The 25,440-nt window shown below is 47.1% G+C and overlaps 2 protein-coding genes across 5 annotated transcripts in view; both read left to right on the top strand.

The window, feature by feature from the left end:
• Positions 1-1,769: 1,769 nt before the first annotated feature.
• LOC108628404 (protein dachsous-like) lies at positions 1,770-11,670 on the top strand. The gene is made up of 6 exons (XM_018030307.2): positions 1,770-1,798; positions 2,030-2,969; positions 3,050-3,335; positions 5,920-6,216; positions 8,061-8,517; positions 8,593-11,670. Exons 1-6 carry the CDS (start codon positions 1,770-1,772, stop codon positions 10,919-10,921), a joined length of 4,338 nt encoding a protein of 1,445 aa, XP_017885796.1. The 3' UTR covers positions 10,922-11,670.
• A 476-nt stretch (positions 11,671-12,146) lies between these two features.
• The window catches only part of hlk (hulk), a 27,016-nt gene continuing 13,722 nt past the window's right edge, over positions 12,147-25,440 (top strand). For 3 of the 4 annotated variants that reach the window (XM_018030310.2, XM_018030308.2, XM_018030309.2), the window contains exons 1-15: positions 12,147-12,501; positions 18,461-18,643; positions 20,004-20,144; positions 21,001-21,036; positions 21,711-21,893; positions 22,014-22,157; positions 22,229-22,411; positions 22,483-22,614; positions 22,682-22,996; positions 23,114-23,296; positions 23,378-23,509; positions 23,628-23,942; positions 24,036-24,365; positions 24,463-24,783; positions 24,942-25,124. In XM_018030310.2, coding sequence (XP_017885799.1) covers positions 12,186-12,501; positions 18,461-18,643; positions 20,004-20,144; positions 21,001-21,036; positions 21,711-21,893; positions 22,014-22,157; positions 22,229-22,411; positions 22,483-22,614; positions 22,682-22,996; positions 23,114-23,296; positions 23,378-23,509; positions 23,628-23,942; positions 24,036-24,365; positions 24,463-24,783; positions 24,942-25,124 — 3,097 coding nt within the window. In that variant the 5' untranslated portion in view covers positions 12,147-12,185. The remainder of the gene's footprint in view (positions 12,502-18,460; positions 18,644-20,003; positions 20,145-21,000; positions 21,037-21,710; positions 21,894-22,013; positions 22,158-22,228; positions 22,412-22,482; positions 22,615-22,681; positions 22,997-23,113; positions 23,297-23,377; positions 23,510-23,627; positions 23,943-24,035; positions 24,366-24,462; positions 24,784-24,941; positions 25,125-25,440) is intronic. The other variant, XM_026816463.1, reaches the window with a different exon arrangement.

Below are 25,440 nucleotides of genomic sequence, written 5' to 3'. Positions count from 1 at the left end.
GTGTATAGTATGGTACAGTGTATAGTATGGTACAGTGTATAGTATGGTACAGTGTATAGTATGGTACACTGTATAGTATGGTACACTGTATAGTATGGTACACTGTATAGTATGGTACACTGTATAGTATGGTACACTGTATAGTATGGTACACTGTATAGTATTGTATTGCGTACGTATTGTATTGTATACGAATTGCAGAATCTGAAGGCGAATTCGCCCGTCGAAACTGTGAACTTTTAAAAAGACTTTTCGTTTTTCCTCAATAACTCCCGAACGGGTGGTCGTAGGGGGGCGTATTTAGGCTCATTTTGTAGGGGACGACGAGATCTACAATTTCTGTGCAAAAAGAATTCGCTAGTGTCAATGGTTAACGAGTTATAGACGAAAAACGAAAAACGGTTTTTTGCAATTTACTCGCAAACTGTTGATGCTAGCGCAAAATTATTACATAGGAATTGTAGATTTCGTCGTCCCCTACAAAATGGATCTAAACACATCCCCTTATGCCCATCCGTTTGGAAGTTATTGGCGAAAAACAGAAAAACAGTTTTTTGCAAATAACTCGTTAACTATTGGCACTAGCTAATTCTTTTTACACAGAAATTGTAGATCTCGTCGTCCCCTACAAAATGAGCCTAAATACGCCCCCCTACGACCACCCGTTCGGGAGTTATTGAGGAAAAACGAAAAGTCTTTTTAAAAGTTCACAGTTTCGACGGGCGAATTCGCCTTCAGATTCTGCAATTCGTATACAATACAATACGTACGCAATACAATACTATACAGTGTACCATACTATACAGTGTACCATACTATACAGTGTACCATACTATACAGTGTACCATACTATACAGTGTACCATACTATACAGTGTACCATACTATACAGTGTACCATACTATACAGTGTACCATACTATACAGTGTACCATACTATACAGTTTACCATACTATACNACGTCAGGACTTATAATTTTTATTTGAAGCATTTTTCGAAATTTTGAAAAAATAAATTTTTATACCCTGTCCCAGTCCAGCCGCTCTTCAGGCTAACGGATCGAAGAATATTATCTGGTATCTGGCCGATGTAAATGAAACGATATGTCTGGCGCGACTTCACTTTCGACTCGTAAATAACCCGCGTCGATTTCGCGCGCTACCGGCCTCGCTTTCGATTATTATTCCACGCTCGTTAAAGGTTATTACGTGCACACGCGGCGCGGCAAAGACGCTATCGGGCTTATCGGGCGAATTCGCGGAGTTCGCGTGACTTTCGTGGGCGGTTAATAAAGACAAAGTCCTCGGCCGCGATAAATTACAAGCGACTCCGCGTTATCGCCGCGCTTATCCGCGCGGAATGCCAGGAAAAAGTTGCCCGGCCAATTGAAAGTTAAACGGGCGGTTTCAATCGGTTTGAAATTATGCATTCGCGAGCCGAGCGAAAAATTTGCCGATAGTATAATTAGATTAGAATTAGCGCGATAAAGACGTTGTCACGGCCGCGTGGCCTGCCGCTCAGGCGTGCATAGCGTGCGCGGACCGAGTCGAACGTCAGGTAGCGGTCCGGTAAAGCGAAACTATGCCGGGTAAGCTCTCGATACGGCGATTCGTCGAGGCGTATAGCTCACCGCGACGGGAACGTTAAATTCGCTCGCTGGTAACCGGGAAAAAAACGGCGAACCTCCCCCGGCTTTCGTGCGATTTAAGACGCGAAACGGCACCGCGCGGCGGCGGCTTGCCGCCGTGGAGGATCCGCAGAGTTATGGTAATGGCTAACGTGGATTACACAAGATCGCTGTGCGCGATTAAGGCTTCCGTCACACAAACAAGCTACCCGCGACTCGCGCCGCGCCACCTTTAAATCCGGCACCGTCCCGAACAATCGCCTATTGACCCGTAAATCAGAATTAAAGATACACGCGTTGCAGAAACGAGTCTATATTCGGATAATCGAACGGTTTATGATAGAATGAGACGCGGTCCTGTTCTCCTATGAAAACGGTTTTCAGTCTAATTGTTATTTAACAGGCCCTTGGACCGAGAACGACAGAGTTCTTACAACTTCGTCGTAGTAGCAACGGACAGCGGGAAGTACAACGCCAGGAGTACAAGCATTCTCGTCGAGATTCGAGTGAGCGACGTGAACGACAACGCTCCTGTTTTCGAGGAATACCCTTTCCGTGCACGCGTGTCCATCGGCACACAGCCTGAGAAAAATATCCTGCGAGTGGTAGCGACCGACGCCGACGAAGGGCTCAACGGAGAGATCGTTTACTCTTTTCTTCACGAGCAAGAGAAACCGAAATTCAGGATACACCCGAGTACAGGCGCCGTCACCGCGGCGTTGTCCTTGTCGCAGGATAACGGGAAGACGTATCATCTGGAAGTTTTGGCGAGGGACAAGGGTAACCCGCCGAGGAGCACGCGGGGTTTGATCGAGTTGCAAGTCGGAGATCTCGCAGATTTGGCACCCGTGTTGAAATTCCAAAATGATTCGTACACAGTCGTCGTTCAGGAAAATTCTCCCGCTAACACCGAGCTGATTCAGTTATCGGCGGTTCGATCGGACGGCAGGAGGCAACACGTTTCGTATTCCATCGCGTCAGGAAACGAATTCGGTACTTTCGCCATCGACGAAGACACCGGTCTGTTACGCGTCAACGATCCGTCGAGATTAGACGCGGAACTGTGGACCGACATGAGGGTGAAACCCGTGGAGGAGCAGGGCGAGGACGGACGCACGAATTCGTGGGGGAGATCATTGGAAGGAACTAAAGAAGAACCTAGAGACAGTTCCAGGCACGTGCTCGCGGTGACTGCCAGGACCAGTGGACCGGATCCTTTGGAAACTTACGTGAAAGTCGTCGTCAAGGTTTCGGACGTAAACGACAATCCACCAGTTTTTACTCAGACTCAATACTCGGCGACGGTACTAGAAGGCAACGTCAAAGGAGACTTCGTCGTTAAGGTAAGAATTGGAATATTGAATAAGAATGAAACGATCACATAAATGGTTATAAATATAAAATGAATATTTCGCCTGTGCAGCTTTCGGCGAGCGACGCGGATCAAGGGATGAACAGTAGGATCTTGTACCACATCGTCGACGGAAATCCGGACAACGCGTTCACGATAAGTCTACCGTACAGCGGGATAGTTCGAACGAACATAGTCCTCGACCGGGAAATTCGAGAAAAGTACAGGCTAACGATAATCGCGACGGATCAGGGCAATCCTCAACTGACAGGGACGGCTGCTCTCAGCATTCGAGTGATAGACGTGAACGATAATCAACCAACGTTTCCAGAGCACAGTATCATCTCCGTCTCCGAAGGTGAGTTAACTTTTGTATTTGATCTCCGTTCCCCCCCAAAAAAATGGATAATTTTGAAAATCGATTCGCAATGCCAATTATTGTAAATTAGCATAACGATACGGTATAAAAGTCATCGAGCCTAAAGAAGGAAATGCTGGAGTTAATTACGCCAGTCGTATAGTTCAATTACTGCGTTTGTTTATTCTCGGTGATACAGTCGAAGGCTGACCGACGATTATTAGTACCCGACGCGGTGGCGATCTTGCACATGTAAATTACGAACAGACGCAAATGCGTGTACGCCCGTTTAATATCAACGCGCAATTAGTCCCTTCATGGCCAGGCTGGCGCTCAGTAACGACCTTGTTCTTTAACCTAATTGTCTAATAAATTGGCATCAGGCCGGATTCCATCGGAAACGAGCAATTTCGTTTTCTGTTTCGTTTCTCCGAATCGTAAACTATTTACGAGCCGATTTTATTCTGGAAATTCGTTCGATCCCGAGCGAGGAAGGGACGTTTTCGCGTGTCCATCGTGGAGAACTTCGCGAGGTGAGAGAAAGAAAGGAAAAAGTAAGAAGAACGTTGGAGCAAAAAGAAGGGGTCGAGGGTGGTGGGAGCGCATACTCCCGAAGTATAAAGTTAAGTGGCAAAGGATTTATGCCGGCATTAAAGTCCAACTGTTCGGAACAATCTGCATAACTTAGGCGAGGCTGCGAGACGCCCCGTTACATACATTCTATCTCTCTCTCTTTCTCTCTCTCTCCTTCGCGTTTGTTCTTCTCGGTTTCATATTGTTCGCCCATTGACAGATACGATTCAATGGAACGGCACCGAGCGAAGGTGGCCTCCAGTTTGACGCGTAAGCGCTGCTGTATATATATGAATACGTCGCTGCAATGAAGACGTTAGCGAGACCGTACGAAACGGGAAATAAGTATCGTAGTAAAAAGTAATTGATTCAAGTCTTGCAGACTGAGTAAACACGTATATCAGAGGGACAATATTTTTCCTCGGCGTTGTACACCTGCTCGTACTTATTTTTCTCGTTTCTCTCCTCCTGCACATTTTTCCTCCTCTCGCGCAGCACCGATGCTTCTCGTACACACAGCAGCGCGCGAGACGAGAGACCGTTCTGTAGTCGCGCGAACAGAGAAACGCGAGATCGCTATCTAATTTGCATCACCATAAAACTTAACCGCGGTGCAAACGAGACTACCAGCCGCTTTTCTATTCGCGATGCGCCACTCGATAGAATTTATTTAATACCGACAGAAATGCCCGGCAATGCCCTTTCCAGTCACTTGTTACAACACCGCTGCCTACCGGCTTTTATCCTTTTTACTATCATAGACCCGATTATGGTTTCACGTCCCCTCTGCGACGAAACGTCGACCGGACGACCACCAAAAGTACGAATAATCAACGTGTAATCAACGAGATCCGTGACAATTGAGTAAGATGCCGAGGCTTATCGGCGACGCCTTTGTTTTTGAGCACGCGCGATTACCCTTTGGAGGATTTTAATCGACGGCATCGATCGGATCGGCTCCGAAACTGGCACTGACACGAGAAATCCGAAACAATGGTAGACCACCTTAGACGAGCGCGTTTTCCGTACAAGGAGCACGCCGCCGACGACGTCGCGGTATTTACGCAGCCGATCCGCGAATACCGAGGACCTCCGGTAATCAGAATTACCGCGATACAACTTACGAAGATCGACTGGGAACCCGATGCGAATTTATTATTTCCCTTTCGGTTCAAGTGTTTCCCTTTGAATGCCGAGTCATACCTAAATGGTACATTCCTGTTCGCCAATTGCTAAAATGTGTTAACGGATAAGATGCATAGCGTTCCTAAAACAAATTGCGTTTCCGGTGATTCAATTTCTGTCTGAATAAAGAATGAAATTTGTACGATAGACGATTCGATTAATGGACTCATGATACTTTAGAGACGCAGGCATTTTCTAAACTATTTTATGGGAATCGATCAAATATTTTCGGATTGAAAAAGTTATCAGGCGAGACCAGTGGATTTTCCATATCCAGCGATCGCATAAGATCGGTGGTCCAGATGTTTGTTCCTCTTAGCACGAGCGAGATAAAGGGTGCCGATAACCGGGGATTCAATGCATTTTAAGCACGACTCCCTCGAAGTGTCTTTAACTTCGCGGAAGGCCTCGCCTCGCCTCGCTCTACATTATGTATCGCGAATGATCGTCCGCCGGTGACAAAGTGGCTTCTGGCCGAGGATAAAAAGAGCAAAGGCTCGTGTAACGACGCCATTCGTCAGCGGCAACGGTGTCTGGCATTGCATCGCGAGCAAACTGGACGGTGAACGTCCTATGCTGCCCTGAACGATTTTTAATACCGTCGCATTTTTTTTCACATCTCGCGACCCTTTACCAAATGATTTTCAACGATTTCTGGTCAACGATTAAATTGGCATCAATTTAAATACGAAAGATTCGCGTGTTTAATGAAAATCGAATGCTCGTGCAAATTGTAATATGAATAGTAGTACTTAAGGAACCAAAGGATTTTTAATGATCATCAGCAAGTCGCGGTTTTCAATGAATAAACGAATAAATATTGTAGGTACAGCTGTTGGCACTGTGCTGACGACCATGACGGCGAACGACGTGGATACCTCGCCGACTCTCACCTATCGATTCAGTAACGTGACCAGCCCAGGACCATTCAGCATCGACAGATACGGAGGGAAGGTCGTTTTGCGAGGAAGTTTGGACGCCGAAACGCAGTCCGAGTACAATCTGCAGGTGATCGCCAGCGACGGTATTCATGAGGCAACCACAGATTTGATCGTCCGTGTCAAAGATCTGAATGACAACGTGCCACGGTTCCAGCAATCCGCTTACATCGCTACTCTCCCTGGTAAGTGACTTTATTTAACCCTTTCTTTCACCACATAGGCATAAATCTCGAGGTGCAATGAATTATACAAATTGTATTTATTGCGTTCGTAAAATGAATCCTTGTATATTCTACGCATGAAATTGGGGTTCATAATTTATATTGGATTGCTAAGATGCTGTCTTTTAAAAATTCTAATCAGTATATTATCAGTACATCTATTTTTCATCGAACTCGCGTCGAAAGGGTAGGAAAGGAGGAGTGTTCCTTCGCGCGAAATAAACGCGAGTTTAAAAACTGGTTTTTAGTAGACACACGTTGTCCTGTTGCCCGTGTTCCAAACTCGAATTGACACCGCGCCAAGATAAAGCGCGGGAATGAGAGAGCAAGAGAGAGAGAGAGAACGAAAGGGGTAAGAGCGAGAAGAAGGGGACGAAACAAGACGAAAAGGAAAAATTTGAAGCCGAGAGGAGAGGTTCGATGAAAAGCTAGCTGGTGAACGGGAGAAAGAAAGAGAGAGACGGAGGAGACGAATGAAAAGGAATGGCGAAGACGAAACGGCAAAGGGCGACGGGGGAGAAGAAATGGAGACGGGGAGAATTGCGAACGCCTCGCACATAAATAAACGCGAGGACACCGTTTGCCAGGCAGCCGAAAAGCCGCGTTCGCTGCAACCGCCGGCCGAGATCGCCGGCTTCGAAGACTCTCGAAACTTATTAAAAATACATAGGCCCGCGCCTAATGGTGCGTTTGGGTGGGCGGCAGAGGGGCTACGGGGGAGGCTGGATTGGCAGGAGGTGGACGTGGAAAGAGTCGAAAAAGGGGAGAGCTCCCACGGCGACTGCCTCACGAATTTGCATCTCTTTCTTTGCTCGCGTCTCCGTCTCGTCGCTCGTCTCGCAGATCTCGGCGATCGGGGTGAGAAACGGGATTCTGGGATAAACGTCTTGGCGATTGTCAATGGAAGAGAGTCGGAACCGTTCCGAGCTCTAATTTCTCCTTAACGTTGTTTTCAATTTCTCCCGTTACGGTGGACCGTATTTATCGCGATTAGCGAACAAAGAAGACGAGTTAATCGGGCGATTATCAAAATCGTATTAAACTGTCCGTGAGAGGCGAGATACGTTCCGGGGGAAAGGTGGGATTAATAAAACAGACGGAGAAGAGAATCTGGTAATAAGAATTCGTCGTGACGCGAACACGCATGCTCCACGGTCATACGCACTTCGTAATAATTATAGAGTACCTGTCACTTCTCGGTTAAGGTAGATTCCCTACCTCCGGAGGTTGTCTTACCACCGCGCCTCGGACATCCCCCGAATGGCTGCGGCGGCGCGGCGTGTTTTATTTCGACCTCTCCTCCTCTTCGAGACTCTCTTCCTCGCGGCCCTCCTTCTTTGTCTTCCCTTCTCGCGTTGGGTCCACGCTTGGCACATTAATGCCGAATTATCCGACGATTTGAAACGCATCGAAATGATTTTTGTAGCCGCGCCACGGAGCCGTCCTGCTGGCCCCACGGCTCGGACCGAGCGATTTATATAACTGGTTATTATTTCATACTTCCGTTCAGTCCGATGTCAGGACGGCTTATCCTCCTCCTTTACCGAGAAAAGAAACAACTGCCCGGTGGTGGTGGCTGCCTCGTCAAGACGTACCTTAGACCGAAAAGAGGCAGAGGGTACTTGACCTCGCGCCCGTGATCTTTGTCCCGGGCTTGCCGAACCGCCGATCGATCCCTCAACGTTTCCATCCCAGTATTACGCGTACTCCTCGCGCTATTAAATTTTAACTACACTTAAAGGCAATTTGAATGATTCTCTATCATTCTGAGGCATTAGTAAAATCAATCATTTTATTTTTTTCAGAAGGGAGAGGAGAGCTGCAGGAAATTCTGACGGTGAACGCGACCGACGACGATCTCACGGAGGACAACAGTCGAGTACGATACTATCTGTTGAAAGCCACCAAAGGTTTCTCGGTACATCCCGTGACGGGTGTTCTGACGGTTAATCGTACCGCGATACCCAGGCCTCTGCCCAAAGAGGTGGAGCTGGCCATCGTGGCGGAAGATTACGGCAAACCACCGGCGTCGTCCGTATGCTCCGTAGTCGTGCGACTTAGCAGCCTAAAGAGCGCACAGCCCGGGAAGGAGTACAAGATCGTGGTTAAGGAGAATGCGTTGAAGGGAACCACTCTGATGCGATTGTCGGACGTGGATCTTCTGAACGGTGCCATCGTTGCCGGCGATGACAGCGGAACGTTCGAAGTCTCGAGGGGCAAACTGATTCTGTCTAAAATGCTCGACAGGGAGACGAAGGACAGGTAAGACGGTTCCAACAATTTCATCTTGAAATATTATGCATTTCGATGACTAATAAAATGATGAACGACTTTCAGATACGTTTTGAGACTGGGTTCGAAGAATGAAAACATGACGACGGGATCGTTGGTCGGCGACGAACCCGTCACAGTGATCATCACGGTAGAAGACGTGAACGACAACTATCCCCGATTCTCGGAAGACCTTCACCAAGTATCGATCAAAGAGAACGCGGTGCGTGGGACAACGGTGGCGACTTTGCACGCCAAGGATGACGACCTAGTCGGAAGCCCAGCCGCGAGCCTGGTTTACGAGATCACGTCCGGAAACGACGCCGGCCTCTTCAGGGTGGATAGGACTACCGGCGCTGTGCTGGTGAACGCGACCTTAGACTGCGACCTCGAGCCGGATATTCATCAGTTGGTGATCATGGCGTGCGACAGCGACGCGGTTTCTCCTCTATGCGCCGTCACCAAGCTTCAAATTCAGTTGGAAGACGTGAACGATAATTCTCCGAAGTTCCCCGTCTCGGAATACCTTGAGTTTGTTGGAGAAAATGAACCGATTGGAACGACTGTGTTCTCGGCACGTGCCTCGGATTTGGACCGCGGTATCTTCGGCTCATTGAACTATTCGATCGTATCTGCTGCCGCGACGGGATTCTCCGACATCGACGACAGTTGGAAGCTGTTTGCAGTGGACGGAAAGTCCGGAACGGTGACTACACGTGCGGTCTTCGATTACGAATTGAGAAACAGATACGCGTTTACTCTGCGGGCGACCGATACCGGTGGACGAACGGCAGCTGTCAGAGTTCGCGTGGAGATCGAGTCCAGAGATGAATTCTATCCACAGTTCACGGAGAGAATGTATAGATTCGGAATCAAGAGCGGAACACAGGTGCTTCCTGGTACGGTGATCGGCCACGTAACCGCGACGGACAGAGACAAAGGGCCCGACGGTCGAGTCGTTTACCAGTTAACTTCTCAACATCCTTATTTCAAGCTGAACCGTACCACGGGCGCGTTGATCGTGAAGCAAAAATTGATACACGTCGATATGGACGTGGAGGAATCGTCGAGATTGGTAGTTAGCGCGAGTTCCGGTAGACAGGGTTCCTTGTCGAATATGACGGTGGTAGAGATCACTTTGACGGACGATAACGATATCAACGAAGCCCGTGGCGTCACTGCTTTGGCCAACCCGACGAACGTAGGCTCGAACATGGCCGTTGCAGCAACGGGAGGTTTGGCCGACTGGGCGTTAGGCTTGTTGATCGCTCTACTGTTACTAGTCGTCGCGTTCGGAGCAATCTTCTTGTATCTTCACATTCGAAACCGGAGGCACAAGAAACCTGGCACGAAACCAGGACTAAACGGAGAGAGCAACGCCACTGCGTCGAACAGCTACGTGGACCCGAGTGCCTTCGACACTATTCCCATCAGAAGCGTGACCGGAGTTGGCGCCGCGGGGAACGGGGGCTCCGGAAACGGAAACGGGACCGGAGGTACGGCTTCGTGCCAATTTGCGCCGCCGAAATACGATGAGATTCCGCCGTACGGTACTTCCGGTCAGTCCGGACAGCAACAGGCCACTTCGGAACTGTCTGGTAGTGATCAGTCTGGCTCGTCTGGCAGAGGATCGGCCGAGGACGACGGAGAAGACGAAGAGATTCGAATGATCAACGAGGGTCAGCAGACCGGAGACTCGGCCAGCGATTTGTCGGTGCACAATACTCAGGAATATTTAGCCAGGCTAGGCATCGTGGATCCTCCGGCCGGTACACCGAGGAGACCACCGGAGGCTCTGCCTCTCGACAGTTTACACCTGTTCGAGGACGAGGCTGCCACCGAAGCAGACATCGCGACTTTGATTTACGGAAAGATCGGTGAATCCGGGAGACCGATGTCCGGATTGGAAGTGCCCGGTGGTCCGTCGATGAACGGTTCGTTGAGTTCGATAGTTCACAGCGAGGAGGAGCTCACGGGTTCGTATAATTGGGACTATTTACTCGACTGGGGTCCGCATTATCAGCCGCTGGCTCACGTGTTCAGCGAGATCGCGAGGCTGAAGGACGACGCGGCCAGCGTTCAAAGCGGAAACTCCGGGAGCAGCGGCAAGACCAAGTCTGTACATAAAGCTCCGCCACCGCCGTTGCTCACTTCCGTTGCTCCCAGATCGTTAGCTGCCCCCGCGTTAGCCAGAGGCATACTTCCCCGGTCCCCGATCAGTCACGACGCTTCTACCTTCCCATCCGCGGCCTTAAGTCCAAGTTTTTCACCGTCCTTGTCACCTCTCGCGACCAGGAGTCCCAGTATCAGTCCTTTGGTGCCACCCACCACGCAAAGGTCCAGTCAAAGTGCCAATAGGGGTATTCCAGTTACCGACGCCGAGCTGAGGATTTAAGACCCGCCCGACGACGATACCTCGATACATTCTCGCGATTCGGTCAGGTATTAGTATTAATCTCGCGGTGTTCCGAGCGATAAATAAATAGACTGTGTGATACCAGTGTGTGCAGTGTGTTGTATAAAATAGAGACTCTTAAGTTGACTGATCTTCGACGGGATTCTCGAAGGTGCCAATCAATTTTATCTCGTGATAGGCAAACGCCTTATTTAGTTTTAGAATCGGAGCGAACGTTCTTCTTCCGTTTTGTAGATAATCTCGCAGGAATCCTAACGCACGGCGCGTCTATGATGAAGAGCAGACGTTTGAACTCGATAGCTGAATAAAATACTCGTGGTTTGTCTTCGTGTAAATAGGGTACGAGATAAGTAATCGTGTACATAATACTCTTGCGTAATTATAAAATAACGACGACGTGTTATAATCAAAAGATAGACTGCACTGATTCGATGTTCGTCATGCCATGCGCGCGGGAGATGTACAGTGACGGGGTTGATAGTGTGGCGGACGTGAACGGACTGATCGTTTTAATTAATTAATTGATTAATTATTCGCGGACACGCGACTTCGAAATCTCTTCTCACTCCGCCTTTCGAATGTAATTTCGATGTAACGAAAGGCTCAGCCAGGTACATACCTATACATAAATTAGGAAATAGATATGTCATATTTTGTATAAATAAAAGACGCTCTTTGTACAAAGACTCCCCTGTGAGCCAGGGATTCGCTGCACGGCGAATCTTAAATAAATGAATTTTTTAGCAAATCCTTGTTCTTCTCATTTCACTGAAAACTGAAATATCGATCGCGCGGAGATCAGAGATTTCATTACGCCCTCTTGATTTCAAACTGTGAATCTGGGAATGATCGCAAAGATCATATTATATTCTTCTTACACGATTAAACATTAACATATTAAATATTGTGCTTTAACTCTAAGCTGAAGCTCAAGAAAAATCCACAGTTTCATATAATATCAATTGTATCGGTCGATCATCGTTCACTTTTATGAAATGCTGAAGATCAAAGCGTTTCATAAGACTCGTGGAACTAAGGAAAGTCACCCGTTCTCCAGGGATTAAACGAGAAAATAAGAAAGGGAATTTATGTCTGTCTACGAACGTGAGACACAGTCCTCGTGGTCGGCGCGCCAGGGGGTGAAGCGAAGAAGCTGAAAACGGTGGCTCGGCGCGGCGTGGCCGTCGTCGACGCGGCGCTGTCCGAAAAATCAAAAATAGCCGGTTTGCCAGTCAGTGCGGCGATGTCGACGGCGAACGACGACGTTTCGACGGTACGGTTCGACCGGTGGTGGTGGTGCTGGCGGAGACGAAGGAGGAGTAGCTGTACCTGCGGGCCGACGACGATGCCGCAAGGATACGCGAAGGCGATCGTCCTTCTCGGTGTGCTAGCGGTGTTATGCGCCCTCCTGGGCACCGTCGAGGCCGTCGCGAAGACGAAATCGGACGAGCCTCGGCCCAAGGGTGGCCACAAGGAAGCCGAGCCTGTCATCGAGGAAGTCAATGCCAAACAGCTCGAGCGGCTCCTCAACGAGAAGGATTTTGTTGCCGTGTACTGGTGTAAGTGTCCCATCTTCGGTTCGAAAGAGGCTCCTTTGCTAGGTCCCTCGTTGCACGCGAGAGGGAACGTGGTCCCGGATAAATGGCTATAGTTCGGTGTCTTCAATTTTTGGAACCGTGTCACGAAAGTGGATTCAGGGAATGCAAAATCGACGCGACGTCCGCCGACACGTGGCACCGACTCTTATGTAACCCGTCCATAACTCGAACCCTTTTGCACATAGCGAATTCTTCCTCGGTACCTCGTGCTATGCGTGTCTCTCCTTCTACTTTCTCTGTCTCTCTCTTTTTTTTGACTCTCGCATTCCTCTCGGTTCGGCGACTCTACCGTGAGCTGGCTCTCGATCCTCTTCCAACTTTTTATCTTCTAAAAGAAATCTGGGTTACGATCCGAAGAAACTAAATTAAGTGACTGCATCCGAGATGACGTTCGCTCTCGATTTATTTCTTCGTCGAAATTGACGAATATCGACGCTAATCATTCGAAGAAGTACATTTCGATTTTCGATGATCGTTGATAATCGTTCGATTATTTCACTCTTCTCCTTTGGCGCGTCCTTCGTCTTCGTTGTTCTTCTTGGCAGGAATTACATAATCCGTGGCAGTGGTGTAGTGGGTGTCGATGAAAGCCAGAACCGCGGCACGCGATTCGTCATTGAGATCGTTTTGCGTGCAAAAGGCGACAAGTGAGACGTCAATACGGACACGGTTTAACGTACCGAGGCGGGGACGCGCGTTCGTGCGTTATAAATAAATCTCCCAGCAGGAGATTGACGCCCCTGTTTCTCGTCGAACCCTTGTCCCGACGCTATCCCCGCAGACAAATGATCGCAGCGCTCGAATCGATTTAACATTGTAAAAGTCAAATTTCGAAACCAGCCATGCACGCAAACGTTTTTATTTCAATTCTCCGCCTCGGTCCGTTGACGTTGATCGAGCGCCACGGTGCGCGGTGATCACGAAGAATATTCGTACACCGCTGTGTTTATTTCGGCATTCGTCCGTTTGATTGATTCAAATGTACTTTTCAACGATACTTCTTTCGTATAGAGACGACAATTACCAACGAAATTGTTACGCGCTTATTGCGCTCACGACGATTAACAGGTATTGAATTCCTTCCCTTTGCCAAGAATGGCTAGCAGGACGAACCGTCTAGAAACGGACGCGAGCTTTCTTTAATTACAAAATTGGTGAGTCAAACGCGGGGTTGCGTCCGGATTTGAATATAAATCCGACGGTCACTTCGCTGCAGCGACCACTGACTCACGACGTCGTGACGCATGAAAGCTGGCCATGGTGTATTATAAAATTAGTTGATAGACGGCTGAAGACTGACGCTCTAATGCAGAAACCGAGCGAAGTATATCGTAAGAATATTCGGATTTAATAAGGGCTAGAGGCTCGCGAATGCATCTGTTGACAACCTGTTCCTGGCGTGTATGTACGTTACGCATATCGACGTATGCCGCGTTCCTCTCGCGACTCTACCCTGAATCACGTTTTCATAATACCGCCTGACGTAACGCGAACAAGACGAAATAACCGACATCGAGCCATGCCAACGAAATCATACTAAACCAGTCATCTTTGAATCTTTAATTTAGTTCATTTTCTTTACTTAAATCCGATCCTTCATACCGATTTGACAATTCCTTTCGGAGTAACGATCCATCGATTCTTAAATCTTACGTGATTTGAAAAAATGTAACAAAACCGTTCGTTGCTTTTGGATACTTAAAATGTTTACACGAACCACGAAGAGGGAACGTATGACGTTTACCGCGATGGTCGTGGTTGGATAATAAAAACGAGGTTTTTCTTTCCTCCGACTATCTTCGACGTCTCTCCGTGACGTAACGAAGTGACTCTGAAAATACACGCGGCGCGTCGGGAACGTTTCTCGCGCCTCTTCCTCGGCCCTGATGCCTCCCGTAAAAATAGTCCCTCGCACGCAGAGAGAGAACTCTTTCTCCCTGCGAGCAACATTCTCTGTCCCGGTCGGTGCCTAGCACGTGAATTATTATTTCGGGAATTTTTATCGGTAGCCACCCGGTGCGGCCGGGGTTCTGGTCGATCGCCGGTGACGAGAGTCCGATACTGCCTCTTGAAGCTTGCCGCAGCAAGGCCGGCGCTCCGGTAGCCGCCGCTTTTAGCACACGTTCGGGTTATTTTAGCGCTTGCCGCCAAGCCTCTCACTATCGTCTCGTCTGAAAACATGCTGTCCCCGACCACCTTGCGACCGAGAATCGTCCCGATCGTCTCTCGGCGACCTTTGACCCTGGCGTTTCTCCGGGTGCGAAGGGTACACCCGGTTCGAGACGACAAACCCCGACACCCGATGAACTCCGGGGGCAGACTCGCTCGCGGAGACCCAGACAACGAGCTCGAGATGCGAGCCTATTTCCAGCCGCGTCTTCGTGGCGAACAAAAATCTTTATACGATCCTCTTGTGTGAATGTAAAAATATTTTCGGAAACGAAGTACACACAACTCACGAACGCAGATCGTCGATTCATACAGAATTTGGAGAGCTAACAGCAGCGCGGATAACCGCGATGAGGCAATTATGAAAGAGCCGTGACGCATACCGGAAGACGGTCGAGAGCAGGTATTTTCAGATGCGCTCCCTCGTTTCGGACTTCCTGAAAGACGAGCTCTTTTCGTCCCGTCAATTAAGAAAAAGATTCGCTTGTACCTTCCCGTGGTACAAACGGGACAATTACTCTTTGAGGAACCACTTAACAGTTCTGTTCTCCGTGCGAAAGCTTCATTATGCATGATTTATGGCGGTATTAACTATTAATTGAATGAACGGTTCGAATCGGACGCATAAACGTAGAAGACGGCTGCTGTGCAGCGTTCGTTCTACTAATAAACCGTTCCGTTTTCCCAGCTGTGTGCAGGTTTAAATGTCGTTTCGAATTTCACTCTGATTAGTCGCGAACGTGAAATCGGCTAGGTTTACTAAAACATTGTTATGCGGCACTGATTTACGATGAGCTTTCCGACGTTTGAAGGCGTCGTCGCTACCAAGGCCGAGCGTCGAGCCACGAAACAGTTGCATCTTTCAGAAATTTGACTACGTTCTAAAATTGTTTCGCGTGAAAAGCTTCCTTTGTACAAGACGTAAATAATGTGAGGCCATGAAAGTTAGAAGTTATCAACAATTCGTCTCACTAAAATAATCTAAAGTGAACGATCTATGATTCCTGTTTATTAAGCAGAGAGGAAATTATTGAGGTAAACAGAGTGTGTGTCTCTTGTTTAGCGAACGTCGTTTGGCCACCTGTCCGCGACTTAATTTAATTACCGGCTTGCCAGGAAAAAGTGAGAATGAGAAAATTGCTAATTCAGTGATAAGCACGGCTGAACGATTGCCAACTATTTCCCGTTGCTCGGTTATATATACACGTGATACTATAACGCTGTTTATTCAGAAGTAGATGGCCGCGTCGGTGTGTTTGCTTTAGCACGTCGTCGCTACTTTAATCATGCACTCGCACGCTGTTTGATTTTTCCTGTAACAACTTTATTGACCGGCGAAAATGAAAGCTCTCCGCCCCCGTCGCTCTTAGGTATTTAAAAATAATACAGAGTTCCTCTCACTTCGCTGTTATTCACCGAAAGTACAGAATCGAATGGGTTTGAAACTTTTTTTAAACTTTAGTGATACTCCGACGCGTACTGTGGAGGCGAGTTTATTTGATGGCCACGAGTGAGAGGCAATAAAATCGTCAGAACTTCATTAAAAAGAAGCTATGAATTCAAACAGGCAGGGATCTATTAAACATAGAAATTTGATAAATCTTTCAACAATTTTGCAATCTATAGTGGCGGCCATGTACAGGTCGTTGTACTTTTCATTCGATCCGTTCTACATTTCCAAACATTTCTTAAAGCATACACCTGTACGCTTGAAGGATAATAATTGGTGCACGTGCTGGAACGGCCGTGATGGGACTTGAGAGATCATGCACGGGTCTACCTGAGCCGAGGCACAAGCTCGAGGCACCCACGCGTTGTCCCAAATCGTTAGTTCACACTTCACACTAGCGAGGCTCACCAATACCGACACAATCGCGACCCACGCGTCTACTCGTGACAAGAAATACGGCCGATTAAATGGCTATCTTTAGAGCCGGGCTAGGACCCTGAGAATATGCTTCGAATGCTTCTTCCGGTATAAATAAAACCATCGACTGTGCGCTCAACCCTTTACGCGAGGAAAAACTCTTTTAATAATCTCCTCGAGGTTCATCCTCCCTCAGAACTCGATTCATGTGATTTTGACATCAAGATTTTCATCGTTTTCCATTGGTTTCGTATAGATATTCGCATCTCTGACCTCAGATCTCTTTTCGATCGGTCGTTCGATCTTATAGATCGCCAAAGTCTCGACTCTCCGATCCATGAGCGAAAACGCGGACGAGTAAAATGTCGCGATGGACGGCGAGGCCGTTGGTTCTCGTATTTTTAGTGGCTCGTAAACTAGGCACTGGCCGTCGCGTCGTCGTCTCCGTTTCTCGCTGCGGCTGCGTTTTGCAAATGCAACTTCTCTAATTACAAGTATCCTCTCTTTAATGTCGACCGCGAAACGTCGGGGCGCGAGCTCCTCTCCAGTCGAAGTGGAATGATCAAGGCCGACGTGAATTCGCTGCGCGTATTCTTGCCCGAACGGTGATATCATTTTCTAGCCGGAGCTATTTAGATTGACACGCTTCTGTCGGTCAACCTATCGCCCGACCCGACGGGCATTGACGGTGATGGACGACCGATGCAATTCCGAACGAGGGTTCTCGCTCCATTTAGCATCGACAGCTCATTTAGCCGTAACAGTAGTTAGCTTCTATTATTCGCTACTCGAGTGGGCCACCGTCACGTGGCATTTCCTTGAGAACGGCGATCGTATTTCCAGGGACGCGCGATGCGCAGGGATGATCAATGGTCTACGCGTGAAATCGGGTTCTAGCGTATCGTTTATTTTTCGTTCCCGATTCGACGATCCACTTGGGAGTGGAACGGGTGGGTGGATACGATAGGAAATAAAAATAGAATTGTTTTGTGTCGCTCTATTTATATTTGTTTGCGAGACTGCACCACCGGGAGGATCAGTTGGAGATCGTTTCCACAGACGGCTGTTCCTCTGTTCTACGCGGAGGAAATCTCCTCGAAGCGAGAGAACAATAAAATGATTTTTAAAAACTGAGCTATACCCATCGTTTATGCCTCCTCTGGTAATCAAGAAGAGAGGAAAAAGAAAGTGATCCTATCCTTTTAGAGACTCGTTGCAGAGAATGCAAACTAATTAGACACGCTTTTTCCTTCCATCTTCCACGTCGATTAAACCTATCGCTTTTTAGAATGAGGGAGAAAGCAAAAGAAGCAAATAAAGGGATGAGATAGGCACGTGATTCGTCCCGTAAAATCAAACACCGTTTCCCCTTTACAAGAGTCCTGGTATGCCACGCAAAAATAGAATCGAACACGAGAACAAGAAAGAGAAAGACTGAAGAAGGGAGTCGAATCCACCTCTCGCAGGCTTTGTGGCTCTATTCTGAGGACGCGCTAGCCAAAAATGGCTACGTCCACCTGTTTGCTCGTTTCCCTCTTTCTCTTCCTCTCTGCGCGACGTTAAAACGTGATCCCGATCCATCCGAGCACGAGGGAACGAGAAAAATCGCGGAGACCCGTTCCGTATCGAATCATTGTAACCCAACACCCGCGTAACTGGTCCTCGGGGCAAAGACGGTGCCGGCCAAGAGCGCTTGGAACTGCCAAGCCGGCGGCGATAAGCATAAAATTCAGGATTAGTTTTCCTGTAACGCAAGGCCGTCGCCAAGGCCGATCGGAGCCGAAGTAAAGATCGACCTTGTGTCCCTCGTCGAATCATTTTTAATCCCACCGTCGCGAATGTTTCATCTCGACGTACCTTTCCATGAACGCAATCCTGTTTCAGATGCGAGAAGTTGCACGACATGCGACAAGGTGCTGGCCGAGCTGGAAAAGATCGACGACGACACGGACCACTTCGGGGTCGACTTCGTCAAGATCAACGACAAACGACTGGCCAAGCAGTACGGAATCAAGAACTTTCCAGCCCTCTCTTACTTCCGCGAGAAGGAACCGATCATTTATGAAGGTCAGACTACTCTCCCGGTTGAATCATTCAACGAAAAAGGAAACTATGCGACGAACAAAAGCGGATAGTAATGATTCCTAATGGCTGAAAGTTCGCCAAACTTTTATTGGAATCCGGCCGCGATCTCGGTAACCTTGCCAGGTATGAGAAACAAGGTTCGAGACTCGCCGCGGCTCAGTACTTGACCCAGAATCCGCGGAACAATTGATGGTATTCTAGAATTTTCTGATTTTTTCTCAGTGACACGAGTCGATGATGAGTCAGACGGTATATATTTTTCCTTTTAAATCTCCACTCTTACAATGGTTCATCTCTCTGCTAATTATGCATAATGAAACTGTCTAATAGCAAAACATGATCCAATCGAATACGTTTCGTGAGCACGGAAGAACAATCTTATTAATCGCGGCTGGTCTCGGATTTTCGTTACACGTTGCACCGGTCGGACCACCTTCGCGATCTGGCACGGGTCCCAGCCGTTGGTATTTCGTTCGGTCAGCCTGTAGAACAGTGACGGTCGTGTGTCCGACTTTTGTCCGACATACACCACCCCCGACTGTTGAGCGAAACCGCGGACGCCGCGACGCGATCGTCGGCTGACGGCCACTGACACGAGAACGGACCGCCGCGACGCGACGCGACGACGGAAATTAATAGGGTAGAAGGAATGTCTTACGTAACAGTTCGCAGTTTCATTGAAATCGATCGCCGCTCTGATTCTCTGTATTTAGATCCGACGAGATCGCTGCACCTTTTCCACGATTCAATTCTGCTTGGGTAGACGCGAAATGAAAATTATAAGAGAGAACGGGAGGAGACGCGGCAATGAAATTGACGAAAGAAATTTAGAGATCGGACGCAGTTGGACGGGCAACGCGGAAGCGAACCGAGTACAGGTGTGATCATCAATCGCGCCACATTGTGGCCAGTAAAACTGGCAACGCGATCGCTGCGAATTTATTAATCCGATCTTCCGAGACCCAGTGCTCGGTGGAGTAAAAAAGAAAACGATAGAATTAACTTTCACTCGTCGAACAGCTTCGGCTGATTTTCCGTTCGATGATGTAACGACAACTCGCATCTATTTCCATTGTAGCTAATGCAACAGGGGCTATTTTCGACGGCTCGGGATGTTAAATAGATGCGACAGGAAGTCGCGATCGAACGATATGTACATTAAAGTTGTACGCATGTAGAAGGCGTAGAATTGGTACAGGGACGACTGTACCATCGCCTATTAAGCAACTTTAATTAGACGTGACTGTAGAAGTTATTTAATAATAAATAGATCACGTTGAGGACTAGCTCTGTTTCTCAATCGTGATTGGACAGAGACTGTATGGCTTTGCAATTATTGCAGGTGACTTGATGGACGAAGAAGAAGTTCTGGACTTCCTGACGAGTCTGGAAGCGATGGACCTGCCCGATCGTATCGAAGAAGTGAACTCGAAGATCTTGGAAAAGATCGTCGAGGACACCGAATTCGTGGCAGTCCTCTTCTGTGAGTTCTCTCTCTGATCAATTCCAAAACTACCTTCTACTTAAGTTTCTTCTCTCCCCCAAAAGCACCACTTTAGAGTAAAATCGTCTCGAAGGTAAAGGAAATAAAATGAATTCTTCGAAAGAGGAGACATTCAGAAAAGACATTCGATACCAGCTATGTACATACACGTTGTAAATATATCTGAAACACACGTTCGTGTACGTTCGATCGAAACGATTCTTGTACATAATACATATATATGCGACACTTTAATTATTATTATTTTGTTGTCTCACTAATACATCTGTGCAGACACATTAACAGAGCTTTCTACCAGAGATTCCAGCAGAAACTCGGTCGCATTAACACGTCGTGTTACAAGCAACGTTTCTTTGGTTTTATTTTCACTGATGTGCGAGTATTTTTTATCACGCAATGATACCGAGATCGGTATCGGGATCGTTACACAGTTACTTCTGTAGATACTTTATCGATCCTCTCATCTTTATCCCGGCTCCCGTCCGGCCTTAACGCTCCGTTTAACTTTGAACGAGAAGAACGATTTTCAAGGACGCTTCGAATCGGTTCGATGAAAATTTTTCTTCGTTCAAAAGAGCGCAGTGAACATCCCCCTACTACCCCGCCCCCCTTCATTGGTATTCGTCTTTTTTCTGCAGTAAATCGTAATCGTCTGTTGTGATACAATTAACGCATCGCAAAATGGATTTACCGTGGCAAAGTCTGTGCCTGACCTTATCGAGTCTCTCGTTAAGGAAGTATAAAAATTGCTTCCACTTTGCGATTCGAACACTTACAACATACTTGTAAATAATACATATATGTGAAACGTTCTTGTGTGTGTTGGTATGGATAGGTCCGGATACGCAGCGGTGTGCTGGCGCCGGTTCTAGTAAGTACACATTTCAACTCAGCACAGTAATTTGGTTTGCAATGCTTTGCCCTCTGTTCAATATGTGAGCCATTATATTTAAGAAACAGACATTTTTCAATTAATATTTTTACAAGACTGTATAATGGAAAATAAAGTATTCTCTTAAATACAATGGCTCGCAATTGATGCTTGATTATATGTTTCCATGTACGTGACTACACTTCCAATCAACATAGTTAACAATCGACTCTTACTTTCAAGTACACTGCATTACTTTCAGCAACTATCTTTCTATCTGATTAGTGTAATAAAAAAAAGGATTGAAATAAGAAGGTGACAATGAAGTAAGAGAATCTCTGTTGGAAAAGTACAACATATTTCCCAATTATAAGCGAACAAAACGGAGTATTCAATTATGTACTAATTTTTTGCCCCGGAAACATTTAAATATATTTAGTATGTGCGTTTCCCCGAACCCCCCTAGAATAGAAGGAATGCGTATTATAACTGAGAGGAATTTTTTATACTAATCCGAGAAGAAGCTCCTCTATGAAAGTATAATGTAAAAGTATTTTGTCACCTAAAGTACGACCAACTTGGATACTTCAAGGATTTTAACCCGGTCTTTGCCCGAAACGGATTTAGAATACGCGAAATTCGAATAACATCGTGTTTTATTTTAAATGGGACAGACAAGCCTGACTGCAAAAAGTGTCTGAAGGCCCTTCAAGAGTTGGAGAACATCGACGACGAGGCCGATCAGTTGGGTATCGGTTTCGTGAAGATCGCGGATGAACAGCTCGCCGATGAATACAATCTAGGCACTCTTCCCAAGCTGGTCTACTACAGGCATCAGATACCTATTATCTACGAACGTAAGTATTATCATGCGTAGAAGAACGAATTTTATACTAGAGATTTAGGAATACAATCTTATATACGTCTGCAATCTTTGAAAGAGAATAGGGCTTTGTCTGATCGGTGAAAAATTGTAGAGGAGCTCAGCAGAGAGGAGGACGTGCTGGAGTGGCTAATAGCGAACAAGAGCACGGGAGACGAAGAGGACGTGATCGAGGATGTAACGGCGAAGACTCTACAAACTCTGATCGGGAATATCGACAACCTGGTCGTGTTATTCTGTACATACATTTCTATTAATCTCGATCGGGTCGCTCGACTGCGGTTAAACATTGTTTCATTAATCCTTTAGACAATCACGGCGACGAGGATTCGATGCAGGTTCTGACCGAGCTGGAGAAGATCGACGACGACTGTGACAAACATGGGATCCAGTTCGTCAAGATCGACGACGAGAAGGCCGCGAAGGACTTCGGGATCGATTCAGTACCGGTGATCGTCTATTTCGAAAAGCAAATTCCGAATGTCTATGATGGTAAGTAGGTAGAGAAAAGAAGCTGATATTTGGATTCTGGGTTTGGATCAAATGAAATCGGATGACTATAGGTGACGTGGAGAACGAGGATGAAATTCTGGAGTGGCTGCTGTCTCAGTTGGAAAAAGATGAAATCGAAGACGTCACCGACGAGATGTTAGACCGTCTGATCAAGGATGGAAAGACTCTTGCAGTACTCTTTTGTAAGTATTCATTAAGACACTCCGGATTTTTATAGTATCACGACTTATGATTACGGATGGTTGTCAGACGACAACAACGATCGGAAATCGCAGAAGATTCTGAACGAGCTGGAGAACATCGACGACGAGTGTGATCAGTTAGGAGTGACCTTCGTAAAGATCGACAACGCGGAGGAGGCGAAGGAGTACGGCATCGAGAAGATACCCAGCATGCTCTATTTCGAGAAGGGGATACCGACGCTCTACGAGGGGAACTTGGAGGACGAGGAGAAAGTTTTGAAATGGTTAGAGCAACAACAGAAAAGTGATCACATCGAGGATATCACCGACGAGATGCTCGACATGGTCATCGAGAAGATGCCTCACGTAGCCGTCCTCTTTTGTCAGTGATTAAGTTCTTTTTATTTCGCTATTTATTTACGTACCATCGAATCATTTAAGAAACTAGTAGTCAGCGTCACCCGTTGCACGGGATCATCACAAGTTTTTTTTGTAACAGATGACAAGGATCAGAAGAAGAGTCAGAAGATCCTCAGCGAGCTGGAGAACATCGACGACGATTGCGATAGTCACAACATAGCGTTCGTCAAGATTTCTGACTTGGACGAGGCCAAGGAGTACGGAATCGACACTCTTCCCACGCTGGTACTCTTCGAGAGAAGGATACCGCACGTGTACGAAGGTATCTCGATCAAATACTTCTTCTACTAGATGCAACGAAATTTCAAAAGAACTAACCGGGAGGTACTGTCGATTTTATCAGGGGATCTGATGAACGAGGATCAGCTGCTCGGATGGCTACTGCATCAGAAGAAGCACACGGAGATACCGGAGGTGACGGACGAGATGATGGAGAAGCTGATTGAGACCTCGCCGTACTTGGCCGTCCTGTTTTGTAAGCGATCGATTCGTCTTTCTACCTCCTTTTAACATTCTTCCACTGTTACCGGTTAGGTAGGTGCTGTTGATCGATCGGGGGCGAAAACGAGACACGAATTGATTCATTTCCGTAGACGACAAGGACGACAAGCAGGACATACGGATCCTGAACGAGCTGGAGAACATCGACGACGAGCTGGAGAAGGAGGGTATCGTGATCATACGCATGGACAACGACGCCGAGGCGAAGGAGTACGGTATCGATCATCTCCCGACTCTGGTCTACTTCGAGAGCAAGATACCCGCGATATACGAGGGCGATCTCTTGAACGAGGACGAGGTGCTCGAGTGGCTCATCGAGCAGAAGAACTCCGCCACCATCGAGGAAGTCACCGATGAGATTTTGGTCGACTTGATCGAAGAACACGAATACGTCGTCGCGTTCTTCAGTAAGTATATATATTTAAATTCAAAGTCAAATTCTCTTCTAGCATTCATATTTAATAAAAATCTTAATCTTTAATAAAAATCTTTCTTACTAGGTGGAGACTGTGACGATGGCGACGAATGCGATAAAATACTGGAAGAGCTCGAGAATATCGACGACGAATTAGATGAGACCGGTATCATCTTCGTCACTACGGAGGACACGGCATTCGCGAAGAAACACGGAATCAAGAGCTTCCCGACGCTGGCCTTCTTCCGAAACAAAGAGCCGTTAATATTTAAGGGCGACCTCGATGACGAGGACGAGGTCCTCTCTTGGATCATCGACGAGGACACCCTCGAGATTCCTGGGAAAATCGAAGAAGTGAATTCAAAAATGCTGGAGAACATTCTTGACGAGAACGACTACATCGTGATTTTTTTCTGTGAGTTCGCATTTGTTGAACACCAAATACAGCGTTTAAAACGACGTTAACGGCAGACAAACTGGTGTCACTTAAAGAAATACGGATTCGTTTGCAGACAAAGAGGGTGATAAAAAGAGCCAGAAGATTCTTCAAGAGCTTGAAAACATCGACGACGAGTGCGAGGAGAAGGACATCGATTTCGTAAAGATCTCCGACGAGGGAATCGAGAAGGAGTACGATCTCCCGGGTCTGCCGGCGTTGGCCTTCTACAGGCACAAATTTCGTCAGGTTTACAGCGGCGACATGATGCACGAGGAGGCGATCCTGGATTGGATCCTCGATTTACGAACGCAAACGCCTGACGTGATCGAGAGCGTAGACCGGAAGACTCTGCAGGTGTTGATCAACGACGTCGAACACCTCGCCGTATTCTTTTGTAAGTTTGACGAATATAATATTTCCAGTTTAACGAAGTATAATTCATTGTATTAATCATTAACCGAAATGCCTTGGTTTTACGTCTGTTGTAATGGACATCCATCATTTCTATCGTAAAATGATTTCTATAAAAAATAAGATACTTTTCTTTAATAGACGACGACAAATGCGAAACGTGCCCGGAGATTCTCGAGGAACTAGAGACCATCGACGATGATACCGACAAGCACGGTATTCAATTCGTTAAGTCAAACGACGCGAAATTAGCCGCCGAGATTGGCGTCTTCTCTTTTCCGGCGCTCGTTTATTACGAGACTGGTGTACCCATCATGTACGACGGTAAGTCCCATGGATCTCTATAGAACACTGAATAGTCGATTGGCTCGTTACGAAAATGGTCCCAATTGAAAATATGAAATGTTATATGAATTGGGGCTATTATCATTAGTATACATCGACTATCCAGTGTTTTATAGAGATTAGTGGATCAATCCTAATTGCTGGACCCTTGGCTTGTCCGATGATCGCGATTTACAACCGCGCGTCTTTCATTCTTAAGGATGTATTGGCTATACAATCAATCCCAAAAGTTTATGCACTTTAGAAACGCATTTTTTAAGAAGAAATCAGACTTCGGTAGAGTATTGCTAATAAT

The sequence above is a fragment of the Ceratina calcarata genome, unplaced genomic scaffold, assembly GCF_001652005.2.
Source record: "Ceratina calcarata isolate Rehan_Ccalc_2016 unplaced genomic scaffold, ASM165200v1 scaffold518.2, whole genome shotgun sequence".
Taxonomy (NCBI): Eukaryota; Metazoa; Arthropoda; class Insecta; order Hymenoptera; family Apidae; genus Ceratina; species Ceratina calcarata.
This window is presented reverse-complemented; position numbering and strand designations above follow the sequence as displayed.

What these genes read in the sequence shown, in the direction of transcription:
- LOC108628404 (XM_018030307.2), top strand. Translation starts at nt 1,770, where the DNA reads ATGGCTAACGTGGATTACACAAGATCGCT. An exon ending in GTGGATTACACAAGATCGCT is followed by an intron (nt 1,799 to 2,029) that starts GTGCGCGATTAA and finishes GTTATTTAACAG; the next exon opens with GCCCTTGGACCGAGAACGAC. An exon ending in GACAGGGAGACGAAGGACAG is followed by an intron (nt 8,518 to 8,592) that starts GTAAGACGGTTC and finishes AACGACTTTCAG; the next exon opens with ATACGTTTTGAGACTGGGTT.